Below are 17,303 nucleotides of genomic sequence, written 5' to 3' on the forward strand. Positions count from 1 at the left end.
GAAAACACTTAAGAAGGTCTGGCCAATTAAATATGTAAAGTGGGGTAAAAGCAACTCACATTTATTAGGATTTGTCTATATTTGATTTTTTCCCCCTTTGTTTTTCTCTTAAGTCTTTTGAGATCTTTTAAAATATCAAAGAAATCTGAGAGACCTTCTTTAGACATTGTCATGAAGGTAAATTCATATTAAATGTTTCTAAAATACATGTAATTGGAGAACATACAGAATAAAGGTGAATGTACATATGTCTATCAGATTATTAGGAAAAATATCACTAAGTGAAAATATGAATCCAAGTCACAAATTCATAGTGCAGAAATGATTTAAGTGATGTGAAGAGAAAATAAAATGTTTATTTCCTTTTCCCTTTCTTTGTGAAATAGATGCAATCCCTAAATCTCATGGATAATTGACAATCTTATCCAAATTTTATCACAAATTTATATTTCTGCTACATAGAATTTCTTCACAATACATGTATTAGCCAAGTAACATAATAGAAAAGTGAATATGTAATACTTTCAAGTCTAAGAAATAGTTGAAAAAATGAAGTGTAGCTTCTATTAAAATTTGAGTATTGAAATTAAATTCTTACTGGGGAATCTTGATGGTCTGGGAGGAGGCAGAGAAGTCTAAATAAGTTTCCTGACCATTCAGTATTTCAGATAATCATATGGATGCAGGCAAATAGCCAGATTATTTTAAGTGTTAAAAAAAGAACTTGATGATCTGATTACATTCTGACAACTTAAAAATTATGTCTGTTATTAAATAATTTCAGATTATCACATTAAAAGCTAAAAACTGAGTAAGATGTATATTGAAACTTCTAAGCTTTGATTTGGCAAATATGCCTAATTCTCACTGCTAGATGCTTTATGGCACATTAGTTTTCTGCTTTTACAATTTTTATTTTCCTGGAATAGTAGTTGTGGTTGACTGGGATTCAGACTGCACAGTACAGTGTGGTTGGTACTTAAATCATTATCTTATGTTTGCTGTTTATACTCAGGGTTGTTCACTCTGAGGAAAGAATCACCCTGATCTTGGGATAGTCAGCCTTGTCTTTTAACTTCAGTGTAGTCCATATGTTTTCAATCCATCAGGAATCTGGTTTTTGATTGTTTTTTTAAACAAAGTTTGTAAACTGTTTCAGCACTTGGGATGGAAAGCAGGTCTCTTACTTAAATACTTATAGGAATTTTCCCTCCTAAAGTGTTTATGTGTATGTAGAAAAGAACTGAAAGAGAAAAATCTCAAACAAACTGGGACAGAAGACTCAACTGGAAAAGACACAAAAGCCTGGTACAAAGGAGAAGTTTGTACTATCAATGTAATGGCCTCATGGGAGCTGACATATATTTTAATAGTCCAGGTCACAGTTTTTTTGGTTGGGTAGATCATCTCCTTTCCCTGTCAGAGTTTCAGCTGTGCTGTGTTCTCCTGGCACAGGCAGTTTGTGAGAGCTGAGGACTTGGTGAGTGGCACAGTTGTGTGTTGGTGGAAGGTTCCAGCAGATCCTGTTCCTACTTTGAAGCAATATTACTTTATAGAGTTTATGTGCCTATGATTTAGAGAAATACAGATAATATTGTTGTTTACATAATGTGATATATGCAATTAGGAAATTCCTTGGGTTTCTTAGAGGGAGAAGAGAATTGATCAACACTGGGAATGGGGCAGACGTGCAGATTTTAATAAAGGATTCTCTGTGCTTGCTAGGTTCATTTCCAGTGCTGTTTCCAACAAGTAAGATGAGGCTGTGGGAACACATACCTCTGTTTTTATAAACTCTCACTTCAAAAATTCGTATGTTGTGATGATTTTTTGTTAAAGCTCTATGAAATTAGGAGAAATGCTGTTTTATATAAAATCTTCCAAGTCTTGTCTGATGGTTACTATCAGAAATGTAAGTGCATACATCTGCAGAAGGAAGATCATGTGGCTCTTGTGATGTGAAGAGGTGCTATAACTCTGGTAGATATAAAATTTAAATAACTTTAATGTTACTAGAGAGTCATAATAAGTTAAATTACAGTAATCATGTATATAGTATAGGAGCATCAAAAAGGGGAGAAACATTTTCCCTAAACATGTACAGAAACAATGATTTTATGAAGGTACTTTGAGAAAATATTTGTCAAACGAGGCTGTGTAAACATTTTAAATTGGTTTTTTCTAATAGGACTTCAACCACTTGTGGAATTCTCCTCAATGGAATTTAAATTTGAAGAACATTCGAGTGACATGCGTTCTAGTACTGCTGATAGGAGTATGAGTTCTCAGGTAATGACATTGTCATTTTGTTCAGTTTTTGATTTCTTGTTTGTCTTTTAATCACTATAAATTTTTTTCCAAAATTTAAAATTGGGCTTGTACTAACTCTGACAACATGAAAACTTGGGCACTATGAGAAATTGACCATGAATTGTGTAAGAAATAGATATGAATAGAATAATTCTGAAGGATTTCTGCAGCTGCCTATACCAGTAAATGAGACAGTGATGGGGCCAGGATGCAACTGATTTGTGCCTTGATGGGCCAAACAGTGAAACTGCTGTCCCAGTGCCTTGTATGGTAGGGACTGTGCCAACTGACACTCTCCCAAAAAATTCCTTGTCATGACTTAGGGCTTAATAGGGGGAAAAGGACACTAAATTTAATATTTGCAACACAGATAATGATTTATTAATGCAAAATATAACATAATTCTTTAATAATTATTAATTATTAAATAATTTATTTATTTAATATAACATAACTTGAAATGCTTTCTCAAATGCATTCAGGAATCAATGATAGTACAAAATCAAAGCATTTTTCTAGCTAGGCATGTTTCAAAAGCTGAGAGAGTAACTCTGAGATAAAGGAATTTAATTTTATTTTTTTGTTTCCACTGTCATCTTACTGAATTGAAAGAATGGGTTTTGAAAATCTATTCTGAACTTCTTCCATTTTCAACATCTCCACCTGTAAGTCTAGATGTGAGCCATGTGTTTAGTGCTTACTGTGCTTCATTTTTATCAGGTATAAGTCCTTGTTCTGTTTGTCTCAGCACTCCCACTGTGATGCTTGATCTATTTACCTCACTTAAATGAGGTTTTCCATTCTGGAAAGAAAGTATTCTCTTAGTGAATGTGGTGAATGACTGGAAAGCATCTAGTCTGTGTAGATAGGCATGCTCACCTTTGCACCCCACAGATATAATAAACTGAATTCTTCTTGCTTTCCCTCTGGTGTGTCTGCACAAAGAATGCTTAGGAGAAAGCAATGTGAAAAGTAGCACAGTTTTTGCTGCTTTCCCTCTTTCAACATCACTCCTTTTCTGAAAATATTTACAGAACCTTGTCCTGAAGTGTCTCGCAAGAGAGGATGTAATATGGAAATTTAATTTTGATGATGTAGACAAAAATATAGAAGATGGTATTTTCAGATTTAGTCAGAAGCATGGACGCCTTCATAAGAAAGAAGAAGTCAGTATTGCTGTGTCCTTCTGGCCTCGTAAGTAATTCTATGAATTCTTCTGTAGATTGGCCATTTGCATAGGGATGTTTAAATGGGATTTTATGATGAATCAATACCAGTACTTATTTTGATCAACTGAAGATTTTTTTTTGGTTCTGAGAAAATAAGACAGCTGCAGACCTAAAAAAAAGAGTGGAATCACTGTCTTTGAAATGGCATTATTTGAAAAGTCTGCTTTGCACATAGAAAGCATCAGGTTTTTCTTACATAAAGCATCAAAGGACTGGGATAGGTGTATCATTTTCAGTGCTGCTACTTCAAGTGCATTTAGGTTGGCTGAATTAGATAGTAAAGCTTTGCAAGGTACTTGGAATGCTTTTAAACTTTACTCTAAATAGCCATAATTTAGATAAGAATAGAAATTTCCTGCTTCAGTAAGATTTAAAATCACTTGTCTGTGGTATTTTTTTGGAGTAGACTGGTCAGGTGACCAGTCCCTAAGAAATAATATGTAAAATAGATTTCTAACAAAACTTGGAAGAATAAGGGAAGATAATAATCAACCACATAACTTCAGAAAAGGAATAGAAGAATAGGAAAATTAAGATTCTACTTTTTCCCAACCAAGGGTTTAAAGTAGACAGTGATATACAAGATTCATAGGGGGTAACACTGTACTTGAGCTGTGAAATCCCACCAGCTAATGCAGCTGATGCCCACAGAATTCCATCCTCTTGGCAGTTTCAGTGCAGTACTTTTGGGGCTGCAGCATTGTCAAGGGGAAGAAAAGTTGTTGTGTCAGTTTTGGTTCTGATCCTGAGTCAGCAAGTGAGCATCCCTGTCCTAAAGAAAGATGTTGCTGTTATCCTTCATCATAGCACTGAAATCTCTAACCTCAATTAAGCACTGGAAACAATTTAATATAAATAAAGAAAAATAGCTCTTGCCATGACTCTATGAGAAATTGAGAAGACTGCATTAAGTATGGTTCTGTAAGTGTTGTGAATATGCAAGAGCATTGTTTAATTGCACGTGTTGCTTGGAGTTGCTTGTTGCAGACTGTGAAGCAGAGAACAGCATAAAAATAAAAGCCAATATTTTGAATTACTGGATAAATTGTGTAAATGCAGATGTGTATATATATATAAATATGACTGATAAATTACTGTAATTTGAAGATATCTCTATTTTTGCTGTGTTCCCATATCTTTTGTTTACAGAAAGTCATAAATAACTGTAAAGATAAATTACCCTTAATTCAATGTTCTAAGTATTTTCCTATGATTTATATCCTATTTATGCTGTACCTTCAGTGCATATAATTACTGTCTTGTAAGAGAGCATTAGATACATCAAAACCCACACAGGAGACCTGGTTAATGACCATGGGCTGCTAATCACTTTCATAGGCTTGTGCTGTAAAATTGTAGTATGTGGGGGGGTGAACAAACTGTAAAATGAACTTTGAGTATGCATTAGGGTAATTTATTTAAATATGCTGCAGCAGTTATGATAGAGTACAAAATGCTATAATAAACTGCAATGTTTAATTAAATGAAAGAGGTTGAGTTGGTGGTAAAATCCTGCTACCTGTTAAAAAATATTCTAAAAACAGAGATTTTCAAGAATTGAAGACTTATTAATATGATCCTCTTCTGCTGTTTTATAGTATAATGCATTAACAGTGTAAAAAAATTTTTCACTATATCTAATTTTGATATAAAAAAACTTATCTGCAGCAAAGGAAGTTACAAGGAATTTGTGCTCTTGGGTTCCCTTACTGGGAGTTCAGAGGTGCTGGAAGATGTGATGATTGTGTAATGGGCACAAATGACAACTTTGATACTTTGATTGTGTGGTCTTTTATTTTTTAATTTTTTTTTCTGCAACAGCAAGATATTAAATAGCTATGACCTGTAACAAATTCTGTGAAGAAACTGTTATTTTACTTTTGAGTTTTTCTTTTCTTTAATTTTATTTTTTTTTGTAGGATACCTGTAAGTTCTAGCTGTCTGTGGCTTTTCTGCTTTGAAGTCTATATTTCACTGTATGCAAATTGTTCAGTGGTACCTATGAATGTTGAAGGGATATAAATCCAATAACACCTGAATTATCATAAGGTCCAAGGCAACTAAACTAAAAATTGGCTTTTGGGGGACAAATGTAGGAACTGCATAACCATATAATACAAACTTGAGAGGGTGAGAAGAGCAGAGGATGTTTTTCCTTTCTTCTCATAAACTCTGAAAATATAGAGTTTAATATTCCCGGAGAAGAGAAAACATTTCCCATATAATTCTACAGATTCTGTTAGCCCTTGGCAGATTTAGATTGACAAATTTTTAAGTACCATCAAATATCCCTAAGGAAAATGTTCACATCTGCTGGACTAGAAATTAATGGTGGTATCTCAGAATGGTAGCAGCAGCCCAGGCTTTGACAGCAGTCATGAAAGGTGTGAGGAGTAGAATAAATTCTTGACTTCAGCTGTCAGTTCAGGACATAATTCTCATTAATTTCTGTGTAATTTATTTAACATGAAATATCCTGAAATCACTAGTCCTAGACATCCCAAACTAATGAACAAATCTTCTTAATAAATGACAGAATTTATGTGTTTTTGCCCTTGTGTCTGTTCAAAATGATCGTGGTATTGCATTGTCTTGGTGTTTCTGACATAAGCAATAATTTATTTTTATTATATTATATTATATTATATTATATTATATTATATTATATTATATTATATATTATTATATTAATAATATAATATATCTAATATTATATATTAGATATAATGTATATTATATTATATTATATTATATTATATATTATTTTATATTTATTGGTTTGCATTCTATGCTGAATTTTGGTGTTAGTAAATGTGTGGATCCACACACAGAATGATCAGTGATGCAGGATAGGCACTGTCTGTTCTGCTCTTTGGGTCAGGCAGGGATTCTCTGGCATGGAAAGTATAGATGGAAAGTTTGTATGAGAAAAGCTTAACACTACTATTGCCTAACTTTGAAACTGTGGTTAATGCAAGTATTTAAAAATGTGAGTTAGTGAAAATTGCACATTCTTTGGTACTGACATATGCTCCTGTACTTTTCTTCCTTCATTATGTTCCATCCCTATGGTATTTGTTGGTTATGTCCTTTCACTTCACCTTGTCATACTTGTGGATAATAAGAGGACACCAGAAATATGGTTTAGTTACAGCCCAGCTGTGGTACATGGGAGGAACTTGTACAGAACATTCTTTCTTACAAGCTTGTAAGAAATACCCTGTTTGTCTCTTCATCCATCTCCATTACTTTTTTTCTGCTGCTTTCTCACCTTTCCTTCGTGAAAGGGCCAAGTGCCAGAGGAAGATGTGTTCCTGTCGTATCAAAACCTAGAGGCAGAACCTTTTTAGCCTTCTCAGCACTATTGTCTCCTAAAGCTGATTGACATTTAACACAGAATTAGTCAGATGTTGCAAACAGGGGCAGCAGATTCCCCTTAGAGCTGGTTTTTAGTTTGCATTTTCATGTTTGCTGGTTTGAAATGAAGGGATCCACAGGTCATGTTCTGGTGACATAACAGCATCCGTGATGCTCTTCTGCTGTCACCTCCATTAGGAAATTAGCTCTTACAGGAAGGGAAAAAGACAAAGTATTTTGAAGACACTAGATTTTCTTCTTTTTGTATGTAAACAGTGACAGCTCTTTCTCAGGCTGTGGAAGTAATGATCTGAGATAATCTCAGAAGATCCTTTTGTGTATTTTGTTCTGTGACATGTATATGATCATGCAGACACATAAAACACAAAATTTCTTTTTGCTATCTTAATAATTAGGTGAAGGTGTTTCCATACTGATCTAATGGAGAGGAATCAAAGGAAAAGGTGTTTTTTCTCAAAAACATAAAGATAAAACTTTTTGGGTGTTTTTACAATGCATATTGCGGATTTATTTCTAAATCCAGGAGTTTTTCATTAGTTTGCCCTCAAAATTGCTGATTTTGCTAGCTCTTCAGCAGGAGAGAATGACAGAGGGTTGGGTAAATGGCACTGCATGCTTCAGAATGTCACTTTCATAGTTTAACAGCTGTGGAAGGAAGTACTTTGTTCCTGTATCAGTGAAAAAAAAAAGAGTTTTTCCATCCTAGAGAGAACTGCCTTGCAGCAGGGAGCAAGGTGCCTGAGAAGGGGCAGAACACAAGGAAATCTTTATTCCTGATAAATACCCAGCTGTGATGTAGAGAGCACGTGGAGAAGAATATTTGGCCATCCCTTCCCTTTTTTTTTGGTGGACTTGGCAATATTAGGGTTGCAGTTGGATTTGGTGATCTTTAAGATTTTCTCCAAGCTAAATGATTCTGTGAAATGGGAGATGCTCTGAGTGCAGGGTGGAACCTCCTGCTGGCTTGTGTGAGGCTGCTTGGCCACTCTGTAGGTTTTGGAGGCATCTTTGAAGTGGTGTAATTGCACTCTTAAAAGGTACCAACTTTTCCTTGTCTTGGCAGTCAGATGATTCCAATAATTACTCCTTTATAAAATAAACATTCACTGTGTCAATTAGTGTAATTCAAAGTATGACTGCAATTCTTAAAATTCTGCTGTTGTATTGGTATTATATATAATGGGATATTAAAGCAATAAACTCATATATTGAAGTTAGAAAAATTCTGACAAGTTAAAAAAATGTGAATTTCTGGTTTGCTAAAGGCAAGTGTTCTGAGCTTTCTTAATAAATACTCTTCTCATACAATATTTATGTTATGTTAAACTCCATTTTGAGAAAGAAAGCAATACTATATTAAAAAAAATTAATAGCAAACAAAAATTTCAACCCCAAATCTCTTACTATAACTCCTTTACATTCCTGTATTTGTGGTAGTATATATATTTTTTTCAACCTTTTCAACAGCTTGTCCTGGGACATATACATCTGAAATAACCTTGCATCTAAATAATAATCCAGCACGATACATACTAACATTGTCTGGCACATTGAGGTCACCAAAAATGGATTTTCATCCCCCCTTTTTAATGCTGATGCCAGTTCCTCTGGGTGTGGAAACTGAAGCAGTCGTCACCATCATTCCACAGGATTTTTTAAGGTAAAAATCTCAAATTGTTTCATTCATTGTTTCATTCATTTCTGAAAAAGTGAATTAATATTTTTTTGTGAATGTTAGAATTAGTTTTATGCTCAGCAGAAGAATGTGTATATTTATGAGAAAATTAATGTAATTTATATTGTTGAATATTCAACAATAAGCAACAAGCCCACATTTTTTCCTCAAAAATACCTGCTTCATGAAGTGTCTAAATTCTGATATCTTCACTCTATGAATTTATATCAGAAATAGAAAATTACTACGGATAGCAAAAAAATTCAAAGAAGAGACTTACCAGGATTTTTTGTTGGGTTTAGCCAGATACTAAGGTTTTAAATCTTATTTCTAATTTTCACATTGTGGTAACATGAAATCTTTCTGTCATTTTATTTTTTCTACTCAATTGCTTTGAAGTTTAGCTAATTAAACAGTTGATGAGGTTGTAGTTCTTGGTGGTTTTTTCTTCCTTCTTTCCATGTGAGCTTTTATTGAAAAGGACAGCAGAAATGTTTTAATCCTGACACTTGTTTCAATAAGAAATCTATATATTTTTTCTTTGTCTGTGGATCACTCTCTTCATCCTGGTACTTGAATTTAAAAGAGAGACGTTTTGTAATTTTCTTATAATGTAATATAACTTAACATTGCAACTATTCAAGTTTTTAAGATTTGCTTTGCTGTTTATATTTAGTAAAGAATAGTAATATTTGTTTGCTATGTTTGTGAAGGTGTCATTTAATACTAGAACTACAGCAAAAGTTCCACTTTGTTGTAAATTAATTAAATTAGCTTCAAATTATTATTGTCTTGTCTGAGTTGTGCTGATTTATCAAGTGATTTGTTTGTTGTCAGTAGCTCAGTGGTTGGAACTGAAGGGATTCCACATGGGTCTGGACTGACTGCTGTTCTTATTTCAGAGCTGAAACCTGGAATTACATAACTACATACTGAAGTATCTTCAGCATCTTCACAAATTTACCCTTAATATTTCTATTTTATAACTTTATAACTTAATTGTGCAATAGTGCAGTTTAGTGAACACTAGTAAAAGCTTTAAGTTTCAGGAAACTCTTTATGCCTTTTGTAGCACAGTTAAGTAGAAATTTCATTTGGATGTTCAGATACTGTGGGGCAGCATAAAATATTCAGATACATACAAAGAAAACAAACTAGCATCTAAACGATGGAAGAATTTTATTTTTTTAATTAGTTTCATTTGATTTGCACTTGAGAACTCAAGTTGTTGTTCTGTATTCAACTGTGAAATAGTTTTGTGAATGTGAGAATCTATGAATTAACTTGATTACTGCAATCCTGTGACCACAAACACCTACTGTTTATGTTTAACACAGGGACTCACAAATTAGAGTTAAACTTCCTGAGCTTGAACTTCCAGATGGTACCAGGACTTGCCCTTTTTCTGTGGAGTTCCCAGAGGGAAAAAATATTGTTCTTTCATCAGATGGCACAAGTAATGAACTGACCTGCCTTATCAGCTTCAGCTCGTCCAAGCCATTGTCATTCTTAGGGGAAATGTTATTCATCGACCAAGAAGAAAACAGGTAATGTGTGCAATTCAGATTCACCTGGGGGAAGGTTCCAGACTGACCAAGGGTGATATAAGGCACAGAACTCAGAAGATTTGGGTCAAGGAACACAAGAATCTATTACTATCGCTGCTTTTAATGAAGGAATGGGACCACAGTTGGGCTAAGAATGATTTATTGCTCAGATAAAGATCAGTCTCAGAGGCTTTGAGATTTCAGAGGAGCAAGCACTCAGCCATAGCTCAAAGTACTCACAAGTGCTTCATTCTAAGACAATATAGAACTTTCTAATCCAATGGACAGTTGCCACAAAGTTTATTTTGCTTTTCTAACCTATCACCTTTACTCAATTCTGCTGCACTGAAGATACTTTTGTCCAATGAGCTGCTAATACACATTCACAAATATGCTTCTGTTGTAACTTCTAAACTCTTAGCTTACTCTATACAATTGCACCCCTACATTATAAACCCTTCACCATCTTATTAATACAGTTTTTTACTTACTTAAGGCATACTCTTACTTACAACTGTAGAAACATAAGTTTATGATTTTTCTACTTATAGTCTATGTACTTTATTTTTACATCAATCCAAGCTTCTTCCAAGGCTGCAGATCAAACCCTTCAGTCTCGGTGGAAGTTTTTATCTTTCTGTTTTCCACAAGAATCCTCTGAAAAAAATTAAAATGAAAGATAGACATTTATTTCTTTTTTTCAACTGAATTACATTCAAGACTAAAAAATTCAGCTTAGGTCTCTTAGGTAAAATCCATCTAAGTGTCCATCTTAAGGTCTTGTTTCAAGATCTCATTCATATCTACTGGTAACTCATCTCTTGTTCAACTCTGCCAGGGATGGGATGAGAGGGTGAATGCAAGATTAAGAAAGATGGGCATTGTTTCTATTAAAGTCCTGTATTTAGTATTTTCACTAAAGCAACTATTTTGAGAGATAAATAATTCCATCCTGCAGCTTAAAATGGGCTTTTAAATAAATATAAAACTAAATTTTATATTATATTTTATATTTTATTTTGATGCAAGGGTTATGGATCTTCAGGTTATTGCTGCTCTCTGGGTTAATATTTCGTATTTTTCTGTATACATTGTCAGCAAAGAATCTATTTGTTATTAATTTTATTTAATTCTAGGATTTAATCATTGTGTGGGGCGTGATTCATAAATCTGTGTTAAAGCTTGCTGTAATTACAAGAAAAGGATAATTTAAGCTTATGATCAAGTCTGAAATGTAGCTTAGAGCAGGCACAATATTTAGCTTTAATAACTTTTTATATGATGCACTAGCAGCTTCTCAAACCTTGTTATAAAGAAATAAAAATTCCTCCTGTGTAATAAATTTTTTCTATATCTGCCATTAAAAGGAAATAAAGAATATGACCCTCAATTTAAAGGCAAACTGAATGTATTTTTTTTAAAAAAGATAGCAAATAAAAGTAATCTAAGTAACCTTAACAGCCATTCCTGCTCGTAAGGGTGAAAAAAATCCTGCTCCAGAATGTCAGATCATCTCAGAATTTTTGCTAGGTTTTAAAATGTAGAACTAAAATACAGAACAGAACTCATAATAGCAGTTTACTAATGTATTTGGGGTTTTCTGACAGGCTGCTGAGTTGTGGGTGACTTTAGGAGCAGGTTATATAAAACCTGAGCAAAACTGGGTGAAATAACACAGCATCAGAAATAAAAGAATTGTGGATGTGTCTTTGGTCAGTGTGAGAATATTACTCCTATTGGATTTCAGATGAAATTATTTTTATTGTAACTAGAAATAATTCTTTTCTTCACTTAGAAAAGTCTCAGTAAGCACCCAATTCTGTAATCCTGACCATTTCCTGCTTCTTTTAATAAACTCCATGATAATTCCATGACAAATCCAAGTCTGGATAACACTGCTGGTATTATATGTGCTTTGATATTGCACTCTAATAATATGTAGCTGGAATTTCTTGCTCTCTGGATATCTTTCCCTCCTTCCTGCCAGGCCCCGTGAGAGCCCTGTGCAATGTGTTCCACCTTCAAACCTGATCCAATCAATTATCTAAGCATTTGAACAATTTGGTTCAAACCGTGTATCTAATGAATCTAAACTGCTTTGTTAATTTGAGTATTTTAGAAAGACAAGATTTCAGGGTCTTCTTGATCTTCAATAATAAAACAATGAAACCTATAACCTTTTATAACACCTATAAAAGCTAACTGGTCTTGAAAAAGTTCCTGGACTGTTTAATAGGCCGTGAAATCTCACAGTATCAGTTGCTGAAGATGTATTAATTTTTCAGGTGCTCTCTCTTTATATTTCCATTTTCAAAGTGATAATATGTACTTTAAAATGATTTGAACTAAACTTTTGAACTTCAACTCCTATTCTGTGTTCTGGGATATTCTTATTAAAATAAGCAAGTCAAGATTTTCAGAGGTTGGTAAAATATTGTGTTCTGCAGCTACTTAGAAAAAAAGCCTTAACTTCTAAGCATAACAAGTTCTAGGCATATTTCAAAGCAGGAGTATTGAGGAGAAAATCATTCCACAGGGGTTGACCCTGGCTGGATGTCAGGCACCCACCAAAGCCTTTCTGTCACTCCCCTCTGCAGCTGGAAAGGGGAGGGAAAACATAATAAAAGATTCATGAGTTGAGATAAGAATAGAAGAGAGATCACTCACCAAATACCCTCATGGGCTAAACAGACTCAAATTAGAGATATTAATTAAATTTATTACTAAAAAATCAAAGCAAGATAACGAGAACTAAAATACAACTTTAAAAATACTTTCCCTTTGTTGTTCTTCTATTTCTAGAGTCTCATATTGTTGTTATCGGATTTCTAAAGTCTATCCTTCCTTGGCGTGTTCTCATGGCTGCAGATCTTCACTGCAGACTCCTTCTTCTGCATGCTGTTCTCTCTCAGTTCAGAGCTCTGCCAAGGCTCTCCCTGACTGGCCAACCCACCCCCTTTTATCCCAGTTATCTTCATGGTCCCAATTAAGGACATTGCAGCTGCAGCCCATCAAGGACAACCGGGACCTCTAGGGCAAAGTCTCTATACAGATATTCAAATACAAAACATGCATTTTGCTAGGACTCAAAGGCCTCTACTATATCCCTTCACCCCTCTCTCCTTCCTCGCTCTACCTCTTCCCCAGCAGTGGAAGGAAACGGGGAATAGGAGTTGAATTCATCTCACAACTCATTGTTTCTGCTTCTGCTTAGGGAGAGGAGTCCTTTCCCTGCTCCACCATGGGCTTCCCATTCCATGGGAGACAGTTCTCCATGAACTTTTCCAATGTGAGTCCATCCCATGGGCAGCAGTCCTCCCCAGACTGCTGCACACTCTGCCATGGGCTGCAGTCCTTCAAGACAGCCTGGGTCCCCCATGGGATCACAAGTCTTACCAGGAAACCTGCTCCAGGGTGGGCTTCTCTCTCCACAGGTCTGCAGGTCCCAGCCAGGAGCCTGTTCCAGCACAGGCATCCCATGGGTTCACAGCCTCCTCTCAGCATCCCTGTGCTCCATTTTGGGTCTCCTCCATGGGCTGCAGGTGATCTCTGCATGCCTGTGACCTCCTTGGGCTGCCTCACCGGGGTCTCACCAAGGGCTGCAGGGGAATCCCAGCTCTGGTACCTCGAGCACCTCCTGCTCCTCCTTCTGCACTGACCTTGCTGTCTGCAGGGCTGCTCCTCTCACTGATTCTCACTCTCCTCTTCTCTGCCTGCATTACATCTGTGCCATAACTTTTTTAAAATTCTTAAGTATGTTATCACAGAGGTCTTGCCACCGCTTCTACTTGGCCCAGCCTTGACCAGTGGCAAATCAGTCTTGGGGCTGGCTGCTGTTGGCTCTGATGGAGGTGGAGGAAGTTTCCAGCAGCTTCTCAAAGCTGCTGGAAGCTTTTACCAGGTTGTGGTAGCTACCAAAACCTGGCCATACAAACCCAATGGACTTTACTTAGGCTCTGTAGTATTTTGCATTTCTAAATTCAGGTCTAAAATGTCAGTAGGATTGATTCACATAGCCCATAATTAGTTCTAAATAAGAATTACTTTTTTTGCTTTAAAACAGAGTGAACATTGGCTAGAGAATAGATAATGTTGGATTTGGCTGCTTTACAGAAAACATTTGAAAGATGACAGGCAATCATTTTCTATAATAAAGCAATATTAAATGTAACTGTAAAAGAAAACTGAAGAGCTATATGGTTGTCATTTATGCAATGATTTATTGTGTGCACAGATTCCATTAAATGGAACATTCAAAAGTGCATTAATTTCTAATAAGTGCATAATTCTAGTATACTTTAAATCTTTATGCTTTCTTTTTGCTCCTTTGAATCCAAAGCAGGAGAAATGACTCTTACTTACATAGGTCTGATAGGAATTCAGAAGTAAAAGTTAACATAAAATCTAAGACTGTCTTGAGCAAGTATTTAATAAATGGGAGAAATATTTGGCTATGACACATACTTTGCAAAAAAAACCCCTCTGCAAACGTGGCATGTTTATACATTTGCTCTCTGATTATTGTTATTATATGTTTTAATTTGGGAATTATACAAAGAGTTTAGCAGAAAATAAATTTTTCTGCCATCTTGATTGAAATGACATTTAACCATTTCTGAAAATAAGTAGTAAACAGGCAATCAAAGAAAATGGTGCTCTGGGCAGAAAAATGTACTAAAATCCCCACATGTGATGTACATAGGTTGGTGTGTCATTGGTGACACAAGTGTGCTGAGGTCTTTTCCTCCAATGTTCTACAGTTCTCCCTTCCCTCTTCCTCTACCACTGGGAAGCCATGGAAACTCATGAAATTTCTGAGTTTATTCACATTATTCATGGCTGGAACTTCAGGAAGAGAGAATGTCAGGGAATGTAGCCTGTAATAACAATATGATAGCAGTGAGACACAGTCACTAACCCAATTATGGATTGGTTCCAGTTGTTTTGGTAGTCCATCAGATCTCAGTGTCTCACAGGGGAAAACATTCCCTTTGCTTTTGGGAAGCATGCCCAAAGCATCCAGCTCTTTAATAGGCACTGCTGATAAATGTCAAATCCATGGATTCTGCTGGCATGCCTGGGAGAGCAGGAGCTGTCAATTTCTTTCAATATCATTCACATTTCATGAGAAAGCAGGGACCTAGGAAACATTGGAGTTCTTGATATTTGCATGCTGCTCTGCAGCATTCATCTGACCTAAGAATATGTTGGCATTTTACCTCAGTTGGGAGTGCTTTTGAAAACAAGGATGGTCCAAACCCATTAATCACTCTGTTCTTTTCTGTGCTTGTGGCTCTCTGCCATTGTGATGGTGCCTGACAGCTGAAGCATCTCTTATTCAGGAATTAAGTGCTGGCATCACTGCCGCTACTAGGAAAAAAATGTGGATGCTTTCCCAGCTATAAGTCTTACATATAGCATGAAATTATGTGTCAGCCACTATTCACTGTTGTATTATGTTGGTTGCTGGGGAAGCCTGAGCTCCTGCTACAAAGGATAAGGATCCTTCAGTGTGGGAGAACTGCTTATTTGTGAATAATGGCAGAGCTGGCATGGGTCATCTTTTCCTCTTCCAGTTCCATCATCTCTGTTATTTATTCTAGGATTTTTGAGGGGAGGGAGGAGGGTGGGTTTTTATTGATATTTAAATTGCAACTTCCCAGCATCTAACATTGTGAATAAAGAACATTGTTCTTTATTCTTAAAGATCTGTAAAATGCCACACTCTTAGGTAAGTTTTCTTTTGTCACTAATCACTTCTGCAAGCAATTTGTTTTGTTTCCTGAACTGCAGTGTGGGTTTCTCTTAAATATTTTTGTTTAGTTTACACAAATGGTGTTGCTACAGGAATTTGTTAGTTAGATGCTAGTGGATTTGGATTTTTTTCTCATTAGAAATTTACTGATATTCTGCATCTCTTAATGAATACTATTGAAGAAGGGTTATTTAACTATGCCTACATATTTAGAACATTTGGGGTACACGGATACAAAAAAAATCACTTATTTGTAGTTAGGAAACACCTGAAATTCCATAGAGCAGATTAAAATAGATAAATATATTTTGATTTGTGTTCTTTTGTCTTTCCACAGACATTAAAATAAACAAATTAATGAAAAAAAACACCCCAGAGTAACTTTAAAAGAAGTGAAAGCACTTCTATATAAGCTTTGTTTACAGGGTTGAATGGGTTTTTTTGTCATCACAGTTGGAGTTTTACTTCTGGTGCTCAGCAGGTTTCAGATGTTGGTAAACACAATATATTTAGTGGCCATTCTTGTGTTCTGTGTTCTTTCGAAATGTGCATTAGGGAATAAACACTGCAGTAGCAGTGGCAATGATGGTTCATGTAGATAACAAATTTTTTACTTGCATTAGTAAACATTATAAAACCAAATAAACTGAATAATTGAATGTATTTAGTGACTTCACATTTGCTAACAGCACAAGTACCTTTCATTCCAATAGAATAATACAGACTTTTCTAATACTTAATTGAACTCTGCTTCAAATACAAAATAAATATGTTCTACAGGACTTGTAGTTCTGTAACATCATTTCATTAATGATGTTGTAAGTAAAGGTCAGTGGTACAAGATGCTTTCACATGTACAGAATGCACATGTCTTTGCAATCTCTCTTCTGAATTTGTATGCTAGTGTGCATGCTTCTCTGTCTGGTGCCCTCTGACTCAGTTCCTCAAAGGCATATGATAAATAGTTAGCTCATAGCACCTTCACTTTTCTGTCATGTGTCCTTGTGAATGGAGTGGTGTTATTTGAATCTCAGATGAAATTTTTAGTTACAGACTCATTCTTGAATTTTCTTTCAAATAGCACATTGGGAAAATGCTGTAATAAAGTACTTACTGGGTTATAAAGTACTTACTGGGTTATAAAGTACTTGCTGATAAGTGGACAGGTGGCCAATAAGTGAGTTGATGTTTATTACCACATGATGCCTAAGGTTGGAAAGACCTTCCAGAGATCATCTCAGCCCCTCTTCAAGGAATCAACTCTATTGCCCAGTTGATTATTTTAGTGTCTTCAAGGATGAGACTCCATAACTTCTCTGGGCAGACTTTTCCAGTGTTTAGCCACTCTCATGGTTTTGGTTTTGGTTTGGTTTTTTTTCTCTTATAATGAGATAGAATTTCCTGTATTT

The 17,303-nt window shown here is 35.4% G+C and overlaps 1 protein-coding gene across 1 annotated transcript in view; it reads left to right on the top strand.

Moving 5' to 3' along the window:
- CFAP47 (cilia and flagella associated protein 47) overlaps positions 1-17,303 on the top strand; it is a 263,505-nt gene that overhangs the window by 33,994 nt on the left and 212,208 nt on the right. The window contains exons 23-26 of the mRNA XM_071430336.1: positions 2,189-2,289; positions 3,345-3,504; positions 8,385-8,577; positions 9,930-10,139. Of these exons, the coding sequence (XP_071286437.1) occupies positions 2,189-2,289; positions 3,345-3,504; positions 8,385-8,577; positions 9,930-10,139 (664 nt within the window). The remainder of the gene's footprint in view (positions 1-2,188; positions 2,290-3,344; positions 3,505-8,384; positions 8,578-9,929; positions 10,140-17,303) is intronic.

This window comes from Agelaius tricolor, unplaced genomic scaffold, assembly GCF_023055355.1.
Source record: "Agelaius tricolor isolate 1412-34295 unplaced genomic scaffold, bAgeTri1.0.p SCAF_7, whole genome shotgun sequence".
NCBI classification, from domain to species: domain Eukaryota; kingdom Metazoa; phylum Chordata; class Aves; order Passeriformes; family Icteridae; genus Agelaius; species Agelaius tricolor.